Source organism: Pristiophorus japonicus, chromosome 11, assembly GCF_044704955.1.
Source record: "Pristiophorus japonicus isolate sPriJap1 chromosome 11, sPriJap1.hap1, whole genome shotgun sequence".
Taxonomy (NCBI): domain Eukaryota; kingdom Metazoa; phylum Chordata; class Chondrichthyes; family Pristiophoridae; genus Pristiophorus; species Pristiophorus japonicus.
In genome coordinates this window covers 147,737,742-147,751,588 of record NC_091987.1, presented here as the reverse complement: position 1 = coordinate 147,751,588, position 13,847 = coordinate 147,737,742, and the positions used below count along the sequence as shown (strand labels likewise).

The window sequence follows — 13,847 nt, the reverse complement described above, 5'->3', positions numbered from 1 at the left end:
TTAATAACTTGCTTGTGCAAATATGCACCAGTACAGAATGTTCAGATTGTATAAAATAGTTTTGGAACCAAATGTTTTTTTAAGGCATGACTGGCAGTTTGGTATTTTATAAAATGGCCTGTTCTATGCAATGGACAGCTAACCCATAGTCCTTCATGTTTATCTGTAGTATTATCACACTTTTAATAGAGTATCTTTTGTGCTTGTCCAAGATGGAAAACTGCTGTAGAATGCAATGGTTACCTCCAGGTTCGCTTATAACCCAGCCAGAAGCAGAGGAAATAACCGTCCTTCCCTCCGCCCCAATAATCTGCCTTCATAAATCCTCTGACTGTTGTATCAAGTTAAACGTTTCCACTTTCTGCACCTGCTGTCCTTATAATGTCTCTGAAAGATTGCTCATTTGTGTTGTGCTGTGATTACATATCCATTAGAAGCTGGCTTGAAATTGCCCACTCTCGTATTCTTTTATGTGGGATCCTTCAAGCCATGAAAGAGAGGTGTTCATCCCATCGGTCTTGATCTCAATATCCCAGGACACACAATTGTTTTAGTCTGTATAATAAATTCAAGGTATAAGCACTACATAATATTGTCACTGTTATTTTCACAAGGAGTAAGGTTTTCAGGATAAAAAAAACACCAAAAAATTGGGCGGGGATAGGGGGAAGCGGGCTTAAAGTATTGATAAATTAATTACTTGGAGCATTCAGTATCTCATTCTGCCCAATTTTAAATGGGTATTGCTTTCTTAACATTTGTAAACAAACCAAAACATTTGTAACAAAACCAAATGCACAATGCATTCATTAATTCGATCATGTTGTATAATTGGCTGGGATGCTGTTGTGATGAAAGTGATGCACTGTTTTCCATCCCCAAACTATCTGAACTTTTTTCTGAAAGTAGAGTTGACAAAGTTGGACGGGGGTAGAAACAGACTGGGCTGTTGGCCGGTTTTAAGGCTATTGTAATTGTGTAAAATTCATCGTGTGGCAGGCAGCCACTGGTGGGGGATCTTGCACAGTGAATTTTGTCTCGGGAAAGTTGCTGGTTGCCACTTAACTCAACAGCCTCCTTTTTATTTTTTTTGAAAACCAACTTGATTGTGTTGGTTTGAAGTCGTCAACTTTGGAATCATGTAGTCATACCAGCAAGAAAATGGTCAATATCAGGTGTATTTATTGGGAGCTTTGTAAGTAGCAAACATATTTCAGTACAAACCTTGCAGGATTTTGACCTTTTCCAGTCATTGTTTCTTTTCTATAGTATTACCAGGCACAAGCTCCAACGAAGCCACTTAATAGTTTGTTTTTACCAACACCCAGAGCAATGTAAGTTTTGATTTTGCCTGACACTTCTGACCTCTTGTATACTTATCGATTAAATACTTATCAATTACAACAACTTGCATTTATGTAACACCTTTAATGTGAAACATCCCAAGGTACTTATACTTTTAATTGCAAAACCTCGGCAACAGGCCTTGGCCATAATACAAGACACCAAGGATGAAAAAGAATAGGAAAAAGGGTGAAATAAATAAATAATGGCAAGCTTGAGTTTTTAAATGTGTCTGTTCGCACAAAGTTCCAGTTCATGTGAAATAGTAAATCCAAGACCAGGATAAACCACCAGGTGCTTTTCTATTGCCTTTCAGGAATGGTAAGGCATTTATTACAAACTTTCCATCTGTGTATGTGTGGACACTAACTGGTCCTAATGTTTTTACTGTTTTATCACTAGTCCCATACGTTGATGTTAGACTGGGTGGAGGGTGGAGGGGGGGGGGCGGTTCTAATGTATGGCCACAGATTTAACTTCACAGTGAATGAGGACAACTGCCTGGTTTATGTAATTTACCATGTCCACGTTGTATCTATCTTTCAGTTTTCTTCATTTGTCATGGGCTTGTTTTTACTTGTACTTGGAACAAGTGCAACATATTTGAAACAGCTACTTGACTGGAGAACATGGAGTAGGCCATTTGGCCCCTCGAGCCTGCTCTGCCATTCAATAAGATCATGGCTGATCTTCCACCTCAACTCCACTTTCCTGCTCCATTCCCATATCCTTAGATTCGCTTAATATCCAAAAATCTGCTGATCTCTGTTTTGAATATACTTGGAGCCTCCAGTCTTTTTGGGGTAGAGAATTCCAGGGATTCGTCACCCTCTGAGTGAAGAAGTTTTTCCTCATCTCAGTCCTAAATGGCCGACCCCTTATTCTGATCCTGTGACTCTGGGTTCTAGACTCCGTGTCTACCCTGTTGAGCCCTGTAAGAACCTGTGGAGGTAGGCTGTGCAACTTAACTTTGTCATTTTGTATGTAGAGTCTATAAAATAGCTCTTGTTCTAAAAGCAACTGATTTCAATTCGCAACCTTTGTGGAAGTCAGCTTGCTCATTTCAGTTTGCTGGATATTAATTAAAGGTGGAAAAATGGACTTGATAGAAATCATCCATGATCTGATTGAATGGTGGAGTAGGGGGTGAATGGTCTACTTGTGTTACTAGTGTGCACCTTCCATTCCTGAGGGTGAACTGACAACTAACAGAGTTGTTCACACTGGCTAGATACCACACTGAGTGTCAGCTTATGCTTCAGGCTTCAATCCCCCTCTTGATTCTGGACACATGCAAGGAAAAAGCTTGTATTGTTTTGGGATGGAGATGGGGAAGATAGATTGCCTATCTGGGTACATCTGTCTTGTATAGGCCAGCTTAAGTTCTGGGGCATGCCACTGCCACCCCCCCTGCCCCGCAAACTATATGACTGGGCGGGGGGTGGGTCAGTGCAAGCATAGATTAACTTGTTTTTCCCTACTCATCCTCCATCATTGCCACATAAATTTTGGGGTAGGAGGAGGAGAGGCCCCAGCCTAGAAGGCATAGTGCCAACTGGCAGGATAAATCTTTCAAAGTTCTGTGTAGCAGTGTTTAGATAGTAAATGTGTGGCAACCTGCATGTTATCAATTGGAACCTAATGCCCAACAAGTTAGCTGCCTGCTGGGCTTTCATCCTAAAGGTCTGTGGTAATACAGGATCCCTGGCTTCCTGCTACTTTGGCATGGGTTTGCACCTAAGAAAACTAGTAAGTGAATGCCAAAGGCGCACTGCAAAAGATCCAACATGGTGTAAATGATCCAGGTGTGACTGGTGTGTGGCAGCTAAAGGTACATTATCTAAATGAATTGAGAATTGTCTTCACAGCCAGAAAGGTGATAAAATGATCTGCCTGGGGAAGAAGTGACCAGTAGAGTTCCACAGGGATTTATTCTGGGATAAATTTTATGCAGGAAGAATGTTCCCAATGTTGGGGAAGTCCAGAACCAGAGGTCACAGTCTAAGGATAAGGGGTAAGCCATTTAGGACCGAGATGCGGAGGAACTTCTTCACCCAGAGAGTGGTGAACCTGTGGAATTCTCTACCACAGAAAGTTGTTGAGGCCAATTCGCTAAATATATTCAAAAAGGAGTTAGATGAGGTCCTTACTACTAGGGGGATCAAGGGGTATGGCGAGAAAGCAGGAATGGGGTACTGAAGTTGAATGTTCAGCCATGAACTCATTGAATGGCGGTGCAGACTAGAAGGGCCGAATGGCCTACTCCTGCACCTATTTTCTAAGTTTCTATGATCCCTGCTGTTCACAATATTTGTAAATGACTGGAACGGGGTGACTAGTATTTGCTAAATTTGCTGTTGATACCACTGTGGGCAGATTGTGAGAGACCAAGTATCTTCAGAATTGACCCCATTTAAAAAAAAAAAATGGCTGATATGGTACCCATTTATGGATAGATATAGAATAATGCATGTAGAAAGATCCTATTTTAAGTAGGCTGATGGGGTCAGGTAAATGAACTCCTGCATGGGTGAAAAGCACTGAAATTTCCAGTGATCTAAAAGTCGATGGTGGCACAAGATGAACAGGAGTTGTTCTCTAATAACTATTGATCAGGTTCTTGTATTAAGATAGGGAGACCACTATTTAATAGGATCCCAAATAGCAAGTTGTACCTCCTGCCTGTCCTGGAATAATTCTGGAGGTTCTATCAAACAACTTGGAGGGAGGAAAACATTTGGATAATTGGATACACTTTTGGGGTAATAAATTGTTGCGTGTGACTTAAAATTTCTACCAATTTTTAAAAAAATATTGTAATTCAGATACATTACAAAGTATTGGGTTGGTGTGAATGCCACTGGACTATTTCATGGCGAAAGCAGCTACACATACTGCATCCTTCCCATCACAGGTACATGCTTCCTTCATCCTGGTCTTGAGTGGGGGTTACAAACGGTACGTTTGGGAAGGAAAGTTTGGATGCAAAGGGACAAGGTAGTGGAAATGAACTGACCTCCAGTTCATATAGCCACCCTTCCTACTGATCTTCAATTGATCCAAGTAAATGTTTTTGACAGAGTCTGCATGATAGTGGAAGTGCTACATCGGATTGAAGCTCCACTTCAAACCGTGGAAGTGAGGTAGGGAGAGCCAATGTGAGGTTATCCACTTTGGGGGCGAAGGCAGAATATTATCTGAATGGCCAGATTAGGAAAAGGGGAGGTGCAACGAGACCTGGGTGTCATGGTACATCAGTCATTGAAAGTTGGCATGCAGGTACAGCAGGCAGTGAAGGCGGCAAATGGTATGTTGGCCTTCATAGCTAGGGGATTTGAGTATAGGAGCAGGGGAGGTCTTGCTGCAGTTGTACAGGGCCTTGGTGAGGTCTGACCTGGAATATTGTATTCAGTTTTGGTCTAATCTGAGGAAGGACGTTCTTGCTATTGAGGGAGTGCAGCGAAGGTTTGCCAGACTGATTCCCGAGATGGCTGGACTGACGTATGAGGAGAGACTGGATCGACTGGAGTTTAGAAGGATGAGAGGGGATCTCATAGATACATATAAAATTCTGACGGGACGGGACAGGTTAGATGCAGGAAGAATGTTCCCCATGTTGGGGAAGTCCAGAACTAGGGGCCTCAGTCTAAGGATAAGGGGTAAGCCATTTAGGACTGATGAGGAAAAATTTCTTCACTCAGAGTTGTTAACCTGTGGAATTCCCTACCGCAGAGTTGATGCCAGTTCGTTAGATATATTCAAGAGGGAGTTAAACATGACCCTTATGGCTAAAGGGATCAAGGGGTACTGAGGTGAATGATCAGCCATAATCTTACTGAATAGTGGTGCAGGCTTGAAGGGCCGAATGGCCTACTCCTGCACCTATTTTCTATGTAACCTTGTTTTGTATCATTTCTAAACATTTTTTGTGCTGCTTTGTAGGGTTGTAGCAGATATTTCTCCTGTGCTCTGTCAAAGACCACTCTGGTAAGTAAGCCGCTGATCCCTATGACTAGTGACTTTTACACTCACTGTATCTGGTAATGTAGCATTCCCTGGGGTTGAACAGATACTCTTACTGGAATTAGCTCACTGAATTGACACTGGCATTCTCATAATCATTCCACTGTTTATTCCACTGTCGATCAGACTGTACAACTTGGCGATAAACTATATTACAAATATACAGAATTTTTACACTTGCTCACATATTTAAAAAAAAATGCAACACTCTACATTAGACACTGGTCCAGGTTTAAACGTATCCATTGAGGTTTTGCTTTACCTATCGGGAGAGCTGGATGTTCCAAAATGGTTAAGAACTAGAGCTGAAATATACACCTCTACTGAGGACTGGAGCTGTTCAGCAACCCTCTGAGCCAGTTTGTAAACCTTCCCCTACTATGAGAAACTCTGCCACTGCATCGCAGCTTCACTTCCAGTCCAGAAATAAATCAAATTAGACAGATACGATCTTGTCAAACTTAATGTCACATGATTAGCTCCCTATAACCTTAAAATTATATACCTTTGCTTTGAATCATTTCTAAGCAAATTTTCCAATATCCAGAACTTGAATCGTGATGCGAAGTGGCTGGTTTTGGAAAACCTAACCACAATCAGTTTGTATTTTCTGTTTTTGAGTAATACTTTACTCGCTTGACTATTTTAGCTTTAAACTCCCTTCCATTGCTCCTTTATTACTTGTTTCTATAAGGTCCAGAAGAGCTTCCTTTTCCGCTGACTCCAGAAGCTTATTAATCAATTCATCGAGTTGTCTCCCACCGCACAGAATCTCCTAGAACAGAACAGAAGAGTAAGCCAGAGGACAAGATGTGGGCTGATTTAAAGAACTAAAAACTAGGATGATATGTGATTACAATGCTGCCATTTGTAATTCATAATGGTTTGCAGACCTAACCAAAATAGCAGACTGCACTTGGTCTGCAAACTGTGGAAGTGGGAGCTCGCTGCTATACAGCTCCAGGCCTGAGAATAATCGTATTGGAGCCTGAAACATAGAAAATAGGTGCAGGAGTAGGCCCTTCGAGCATGCACCACCATTCAATATGATCACGGCTGATCATGCAACTTCTGTACCCCATTCCTGCTTTCTCTCCATACCCTTTGATCCCTTTAGCCGTAAGGGCCACATCTAACGAACTGCCCTCAACAACTTTGTGGTAGAGAATTCCACAGGTTCACAACTGAGTGAAGAAGTTTCTCCTCATCACGGTCCTAAATGGCTTACCCCTTATCCTTAGACTGTGACCCCTGGTTCTGGACTTCCCCAACATCGGGAACGTTCTTCCTGCATCTAACCTGTCCAATCCCGTCAGAATTTTATATGTTTCTATGAGATCCCCTCTCGTTCTTCTAAATTCCAGTGAATATAAGCCTAGTTGCTCCAGTCTCTCTTAATATGTCAGTCCTGCCATCCCGGGAATCAGTCTGGTGAACCTTCGCTGCACTCCCTCAATAGCAAGAATGTCCTTCCTCAGATTAGGAGACCAAAACTGTACACAATACTCCAGGTGTGGCCTCACCAAGGCCCTGTACAACTGCAGGAAGACCTCCCTGCTCCTATACACAAACCCTCTCGCTATGAAGGCCAACATGCCATTTGCTGCCTTCACCGCCTGCTGTACCTGCATGCCAACTTTCAATGACTGATGTACCATGCCACCCAAGTCTCATTGCACTTCCTCTTTTCCTAATCTGTCACCATTCAGATAATCTGCCTTCCTGTTTTTGCCACCAAAGTGGATAACCTCACATTTATCCACATTATACTGCATCTGCCATGCATTTGCCCACTCACCTAACCTGTCCAAGTCACCCTGCAGCCTCTTAGCATCCTCCTCACAGCTCACACTGCCACCCAGCTTAGTATCATCTGCAAACTTGGAGATATTACATTCAATTCCTTTGTCTAAATCAGTAATGTAACTGAAGCCCATTCATTGAGAGATTTACTTCCCAAATAATTATAAATACACTTTGATATATCCCTCACCTTAATGTCCCTCACAACATAGTTAATCCGGTGATCTGTAATCCTGTCCTGGGTGAAGTTATAGGTACGAATTCTTTCTGACTGGGCTCTTGTTCCAACCTATTGTAGACAAAGTTAAAGTAAATTTCTCACTGCAGCTCATGACTACATATTAGAGTAAAAGCAATTGCTCTGAACTAGGAATGTAATACAATAGAAGATTGAAACACAGTAAGATGTGTGAGGATCATTCATTTATCCATTATTTGAACATACATTGTCGAATGTGAAGCTACTACTTTGCAGTCTCTCTTCAGGGCCACAGTTATGCCAGATTTGTGTGCACACTGCAGCTCAGCAACTCTGAATACACAGGCTCTGGGTTATGAGGTGTAATATATTTGCTTTATGGGTTCTTTGCTTAAGAATTCATAGCAGTACATTGCTATTAAGAACTAGTTGGTTTATTAGCAATCACACTACACATTACCAGTTCATCCACCAGGCTCACAACCACCGCTTCATCGTGGATTCCCCGAACCCAAGTGGCTGGGGTTTTATGGAGTCTTGTGAACATCATGTGATTGGCTAAGCTACTCACAGCTCTATCAATCTGTGAGCATACTCACAGATGCATACATTCCATGAGGGTCCTTTAGTCGGATCGTGGGTCTGTTTTGAGATATTTCAAAATTCTTGCACCATCAACACTACATATCACAACAGAGCCAATGACCAAAATAAAAGCACTGTCTCTAGTCACTTCCTTAGTGTGGTTTCTGGACCAGCACAGTGGAAAATGGAATTAGCACGCTGAGCTTGCTACTCTGTAAATCAGCAACCTGGTGAATCCACAGTGCCAGATTTCAGGAAAGGGCAAGCTCGATGAGATTGAACATTGTTCCTTATGACCGTTACCTGCAGCTTCCGGGTACTCTGCCTCTGCTCTAGCTCTTTCTCCGTCGCCTGCTGGTATAGTTTTGCTTTCAATGTGCGAATGGCCAGCTTTCGGTTCTCTAACTGTGACCGGTGCTGTTGGCATTCTATTGTTAAACCTAGGAAGTTTAGACACCGTTAATGCGATCTGCAGTAATCTGGTATTATCACACAAGACATGCAACTTTTGAGAAGTGTTACATATTTCAGGATTGCCTTTGATACTCTCGGGTTCAGTGGTACTGGTGACGCCGGTAAGTAATCTGCCTGTACTACCAATATCGAATCACAGGTTAACACTCGGGTCACCTTGTAACCTAAACTGGATAGCGTGTCGTTCGCATGTACTCATCTCCCATCTTTCAGTACACAAACAAACGCTTTAGTGAGACGAAACTAGGTATGAATCGTTAAGCCAGTTTATTTCACAGACTGCAAGTGAACAAATCTCACCTAGTTGGTTAATTGACCTTGTATCTATCTCATTGTCGACTTCCCCATTAGACCCATCAATAAAGCCAACTCCCTCCCCTGCCTTCAGGAGTGGGTCCCAAGAAACAGTTTCCTGCTCTTAAAATGAATGTAAACCATCCTGACTTAATGGCCTTGATATTAAACCCCTTCACCCCCCACCCCACGATGGGCAAGAGTGGGTCAGTTAGGAGAGGTGTTGGGTTAAAAATGAAAATTGATGTCAAGGTTCTGCTGTTAAATCCTGCAGCACCTCCACATCCCCGGCCTTGCCAGGTTCGGCTGTTTCCAGCCTCCTCCACCTGCCTCTAAATATTAGGGTCAATGAGTCAATTAACTCTTGTCGTTAGGAGTTTAAATTAGAATATGAGCCATAACATTCCACAAATTTGCATGTCTTTAACATGTTGTCCGAGTAGCTCTAGGAGAATTTTAAACCACAAGAATCCACTTGAACTTGAACTTAAAATATATTACTCAAATGTAACTTGCTTCCAATTTTTTGTGGAAAAATGGTCCAAAAGTGGAAGATACCAATGGCAGTAATACGCAGTTTGTCCCTTACGTAGGCAGCATATTTTTACACAAAAAAGAGAGTTCCACAGGAAAAGCAGACAGCCACTCACCTGTTGGAATATGGACAATTCTCACTGCGCTGTCTGTCGTGTTAACGTGCTGCCCCCCTGCTCCTTTGGCTCGAAATGTATCGATCCTCAAATCATTGGGATCTATTTTAATATCTACCTAAAATGGGGAGTAGGTTAAAGCAGAGCATTAGGTATTTATGATTTCCAAGTAAACTCAGCAATCTCTGGTACAGTCTACTCCTGGGAATTCACTTTTTACACCCAACAAATTCTGAAGTGCCCAGTAATTTAAATTAAATGACAATCAGGGGCACACGATCAGTGTTGAGCAAGAATTTTTACACTTAACAGAATCTGAGGCTGAAAAATGAACACTGGCAAGAAAACAAACATTCTTTTTCTGCCACATTCTACTTGCCTGAAAGTATACTTGCGGGGAAAGTATAGAAAGGCTGGAAGAGAACAGAAAGTATTCCCGAAGTTCTCAGCAAATCAGATTTCAGAGAATTTTGGGAGCCATTTCGGCCTGAGATCCTCTGCCTCCCTCCTAGCAAAATACATTGAAGATACAACATGGAAACAGACCCTTCAGCCCAACTAATGTGTGTCAGCGTTTACCCTCCACATGAGCACACCGTTCCAGTCAGTCATTTGTGATATAGGGTCAGGAGTAGGCCACTTAGCACCTCGAGCCTGTTATATCTTAACTCCGTCCACCCACCTTGGTTTCATATCCCTGAATACCTATGCCTAAAAATCTATCGATCTCAGTTTTTACATTTTCAACAATTTTTTGGGGGGGAAGATAGTGTTCCTGATTTCCCCTACACTTTGTGTGAAGATGTGCTTCTGGATATCACCACTGAACGGCCTAGCTCTAATAAGGTTATGCCCCCTTGTTCTGGACCTTACACCATCACCCCCCAGAGGAAATAGTTTCTGTCTATCTACCCTATCAGCTCCTTTAATCATCTGATACACCTCAATTAGATCACCACCTAATTGTCTATATTCAAGGCAATACAAGCCTAGTCCATCCAACCAGTCCCTGTAATTTCCCCCCTTTTAGCCCCAGTATCATTCTGGTGAATCAGCGTTGCACCCCCAAGGCTAATATATTCTTCCCGAGGTGTGATGCCCAGAACGTGTCTTATATGAAAAGGAACAAACACTAACTATTATTATATTTGTTGTGGAGATTACATGGTCCTTATTAGGATTCTCCATTCTGTTATGTGGCTCGGTAATGCCCTGATAGGATGTGTCCATTAATAAAACTACCCATCAAACAGTCATGCCTGCTGCTGCACACTTCTACCACTCAATGGAGCTTCACGAGCTCCAGAAGCTGAATCGCCCATAAAGCACGGAGGGAAATTTACTTTATCCCATCTCCCGCTGGGCAATGCCATGGGACATCCACTGAATCCGATAAAACAATGTATGTTGCTGCTACGGTGTAGGTGTGTGTCCCTTTAAGGCAATTATGTCATATTAAGATTAAGTAAACATTGGGCATCCAACAACACCTTGCATTTATATAGCGGCATTAACTTCGTAAAACATTCCAAGGTGCTTCACGGGAGCGTTATCAAACAAAATTTGACACCGAGCTGTATGAGATATTAGGACAGATGACCATAAGCTTGATCAAAGTAGTAGGTTTTAAGGAGGGTCTTAAAAAAAAGGTTCATAGGTTGATTGCTATTCAGCCTGCAGATACTGTGGCACCAGAACACTTTGTTCCCTGCACATTGCAAATCGCTGCCTTTGTACTTCAATGAATATTTCTGTTTATACTTTTTAAATAATGTGCAATGTCTGAAGTGTGAAGGACATTAAAACTGTGTATGAATGCATGCACTTAAAAACTAGTGAGGGATACTATCATAACATAGTGTTGCTCGTAGTGAATAGGATGATAGTGAATCGGACTGTTCTGAACCTTAGTATTATATTTTGAGCCCTAAGTGAGCTTCCTACTACATATCCGCGCTCAGTTATTGGAATATGCTGAGTCTGTCCATCGCACAGCATCTCACTGTGTTGGAGCCATTTACATCCCAAAGACACTTTGCTTACTTGTTTTACTCCCACAGCACTCCCCTCCGTGTATTAAACACAGTACTGTTAGCTGACGGTTCATTTCAGAGACATCTTCTATCTCACCTCATCGGTCTGGGGTAGAATAATGACAGTCATGGTGCCAGTATGGATGCGTTGCATCCGTGATGACAGGCCCACTTCAGGAATCCTCTGAACCCTGTGGGTTCCACCTTCGTATTTTAAGAACCGATAAGCACTCTCCCCCGAAATACACGCTGCTGCATGATGTAATCCACCTAACAAAGGAGAACACAAATAAAAAACAACTTGGTGAAAGGAATTCACCAATAGTTCAATGGTGTGGATGCTGATGGTAAGGTAGTGTAGTGGATATGTTAATGGACCAGTAATTCAGAAAACATGAGTTCAAGTCCCACCATGCAGTTTTAGAATTTGAAGGAGGAGGCATTCCTGGATCTGGCTCTGGGGAATGAGGTAGGTCAAGTGGAGCAAGTGTGAGTAGGTGAACATTTAGGGAATAGTGATCATAGTTTCATAAAGTTTACACTAGCTATGGAAAAGGACAGGGAACGATCTGGAGTAAAATGTTTAACAGGGGGGAAGCCAATTTCAGCGGGATTGGCAGGCAAAACTGTAATCGAACAATGGGCTGCCTTTAAAGAAGAGATGGTTCTGGTACAGTTGAGGTACATTCCCACTAGGGGAAAGGTAGGGCAACTAACATCAAGCAGAAAAAGAGCGTGTATGACAGTTGTAAGGCTGCATCTGAGAATCAGGCTATATAGATATAGAAAGATCAGAGGAGAAGTGTAAAAGAAAATAAGAGGGACAAAGAGAGGGTACGAGAACAGATTGGCAGCCAACATCAAAGGGAATCCAAAAGTCTTCCATAGGCATATAAATATTAAAAGGCTGGTAAGAGGAGGGGTGGGGCTGATTAGGGACCAAAAAGGAAACCTACACCTGGAGGCAGAGAGTATGGCTGAGGTACTAAGAGGATTTTGCACCTGTCTTCACTAAGGAAAAGGCTGCTGCCATAGACATAGTGAAGGAGGAGGTAGTGGAGACACTTGATAGAATAAAAATTGATAGAGGTACTGGAAAGGCTAGCTGTACTTGAAGTAGATAAATCACCAGGAGTGGATGGAATGCATCCTAGGATACTGAGGAAATTGAGGACGGAAATCGTAGAGCTACTGGCCATAATATTCCAATCCTCCATAGTTATGGAGGTGGTGCTAGAGGACTGGAGAACTGCAAATGTTACACCATTGTTCAAAAGATTTAAAGGTAAACCCAGCAACCGCAGACTAGTCAGCTTAACCTCAGTAGTGGGGAAGCTTTTAGAAACAATAAGCTTATAACAACAATACCTGTGGAATTCTCTACCACAGAAAGTAGTTGAGGCCAATTCACTAAATATATTCAAAAGGGAGTTAGATGAAGTCCTTACTACTCGGGGGATCAAGGGGTATGGCGTGAAAGCAGGAAGGGGGTACTGAAGTTTCATGTTCAGCCATGAACTCATTGAATGGCGGTGCAGGCTAGAAGGGCTGAATGGCCTGCTCCTGCACCTATTTTCTATGTTTCTATAATCAGTAACAAAATTAACTATCACTTGGATAGGTGTGGATTAATTAAGGAAAGCCAGCATGGATTTGTTAAAGGCAAATTGTGTTTAACCAACTTGATCGAGTTTTTTGATGAGGTAAAAGAGAGAGTTGATGAGGGTAATGTGGTTGACGTAGTATACACAGATTTCCAAAAAGCTTTGGACAAAGTGCCACATAATAGGCTTACCAGCAAAGTTAAAGCCCATGGAATAAAAGGGACAGTGGCAGCATTGATATGGAATTGGCTAAGTGACAGGAAACAGAGAGTAGTGGTGAATGGCTATTTTTTGGATTGGAGGAAGGTATACAGTGATGTTCCCCAGGGGTCGGTTCTAGGACCACTGCTTTTCTTGATATATATTAATGACTTGGACGTAGGTATACAGGGCACGATTTCAAATTTTGCAGATGACACAAAACTTGGAGGTATAGTGAGGAGGAGAGGGATAGACTTCAGGAAGACATAGACAGGCTGGTGAATGGACGGACACGTGGCAGATGAAATTTAACGCAGAAATGTGTGAAGTGATACATTTTGGTAGAATGAGGAGGACATAAAAACTAAATGGTACAATCCTAAAGGGGATGCATGAACAGAGAGACCTGGAGGTATATGGGTACAAAGTGTTGAAGGTAGCAGGGCAGTTTGAGAAAGCAGTTAAAAAGGCTTGGGGCTCCTGGGCTTTATAATTAGAGGTAGAGGACAAAAGTGTGGAAATTATGATGAATCTGTATAAAACACAAGTTCAGCCCCAACTGGATTACTATGTCCAATTCTGGGCACCTCACTTTGTGAAGGATGTGAAAGCCTTGGAGAGAGTACAGAAAAAATTT

At 42.2% G+C, this 13,847-nt stretch overlaps 1 protein-coding gene across 4 annotated transcripts in view; it reads right to left on the bottom strand.

The window, feature by feature from the left end:
* Positions 1-5,474: 5,474 nt before the first annotated feature.
* The window catches only part of mtrf1 (mitochondrial translational release factor 1), a 34,618-nt gene continuing 26,245 nt past the window's right edge, over positions 5,475-13,847 (bottom strand). For all 4 annotated transcript variants that reach the window (XM_070893079.1, XM_070893077.1, XM_070893078.1 and 1 more), the window contains 5 exons: positions 11,503-11,675; positions 9,373-9,490; positions 8,258-8,394; positions 7,361-7,459; positions 5,475-6,142 (listed from right to left, as the gene is read on the bottom strand). In XM_070893079.1, the coding sequence (XP_070749180.1) occupies positions 6,008-6,142; positions 7,361-7,459; positions 8,258-8,394; positions 9,373-9,490; positions 11,503-11,675 (662 nt within the window). In that variant the 3' untranslated portion in view covers positions 5,475-6,007. The remainder of the gene's footprint in view (positions 6,143-7,360; positions 7,460-8,257; positions 8,395-9,372; positions 9,491-11,502; positions 11,676-13,847) is intronic.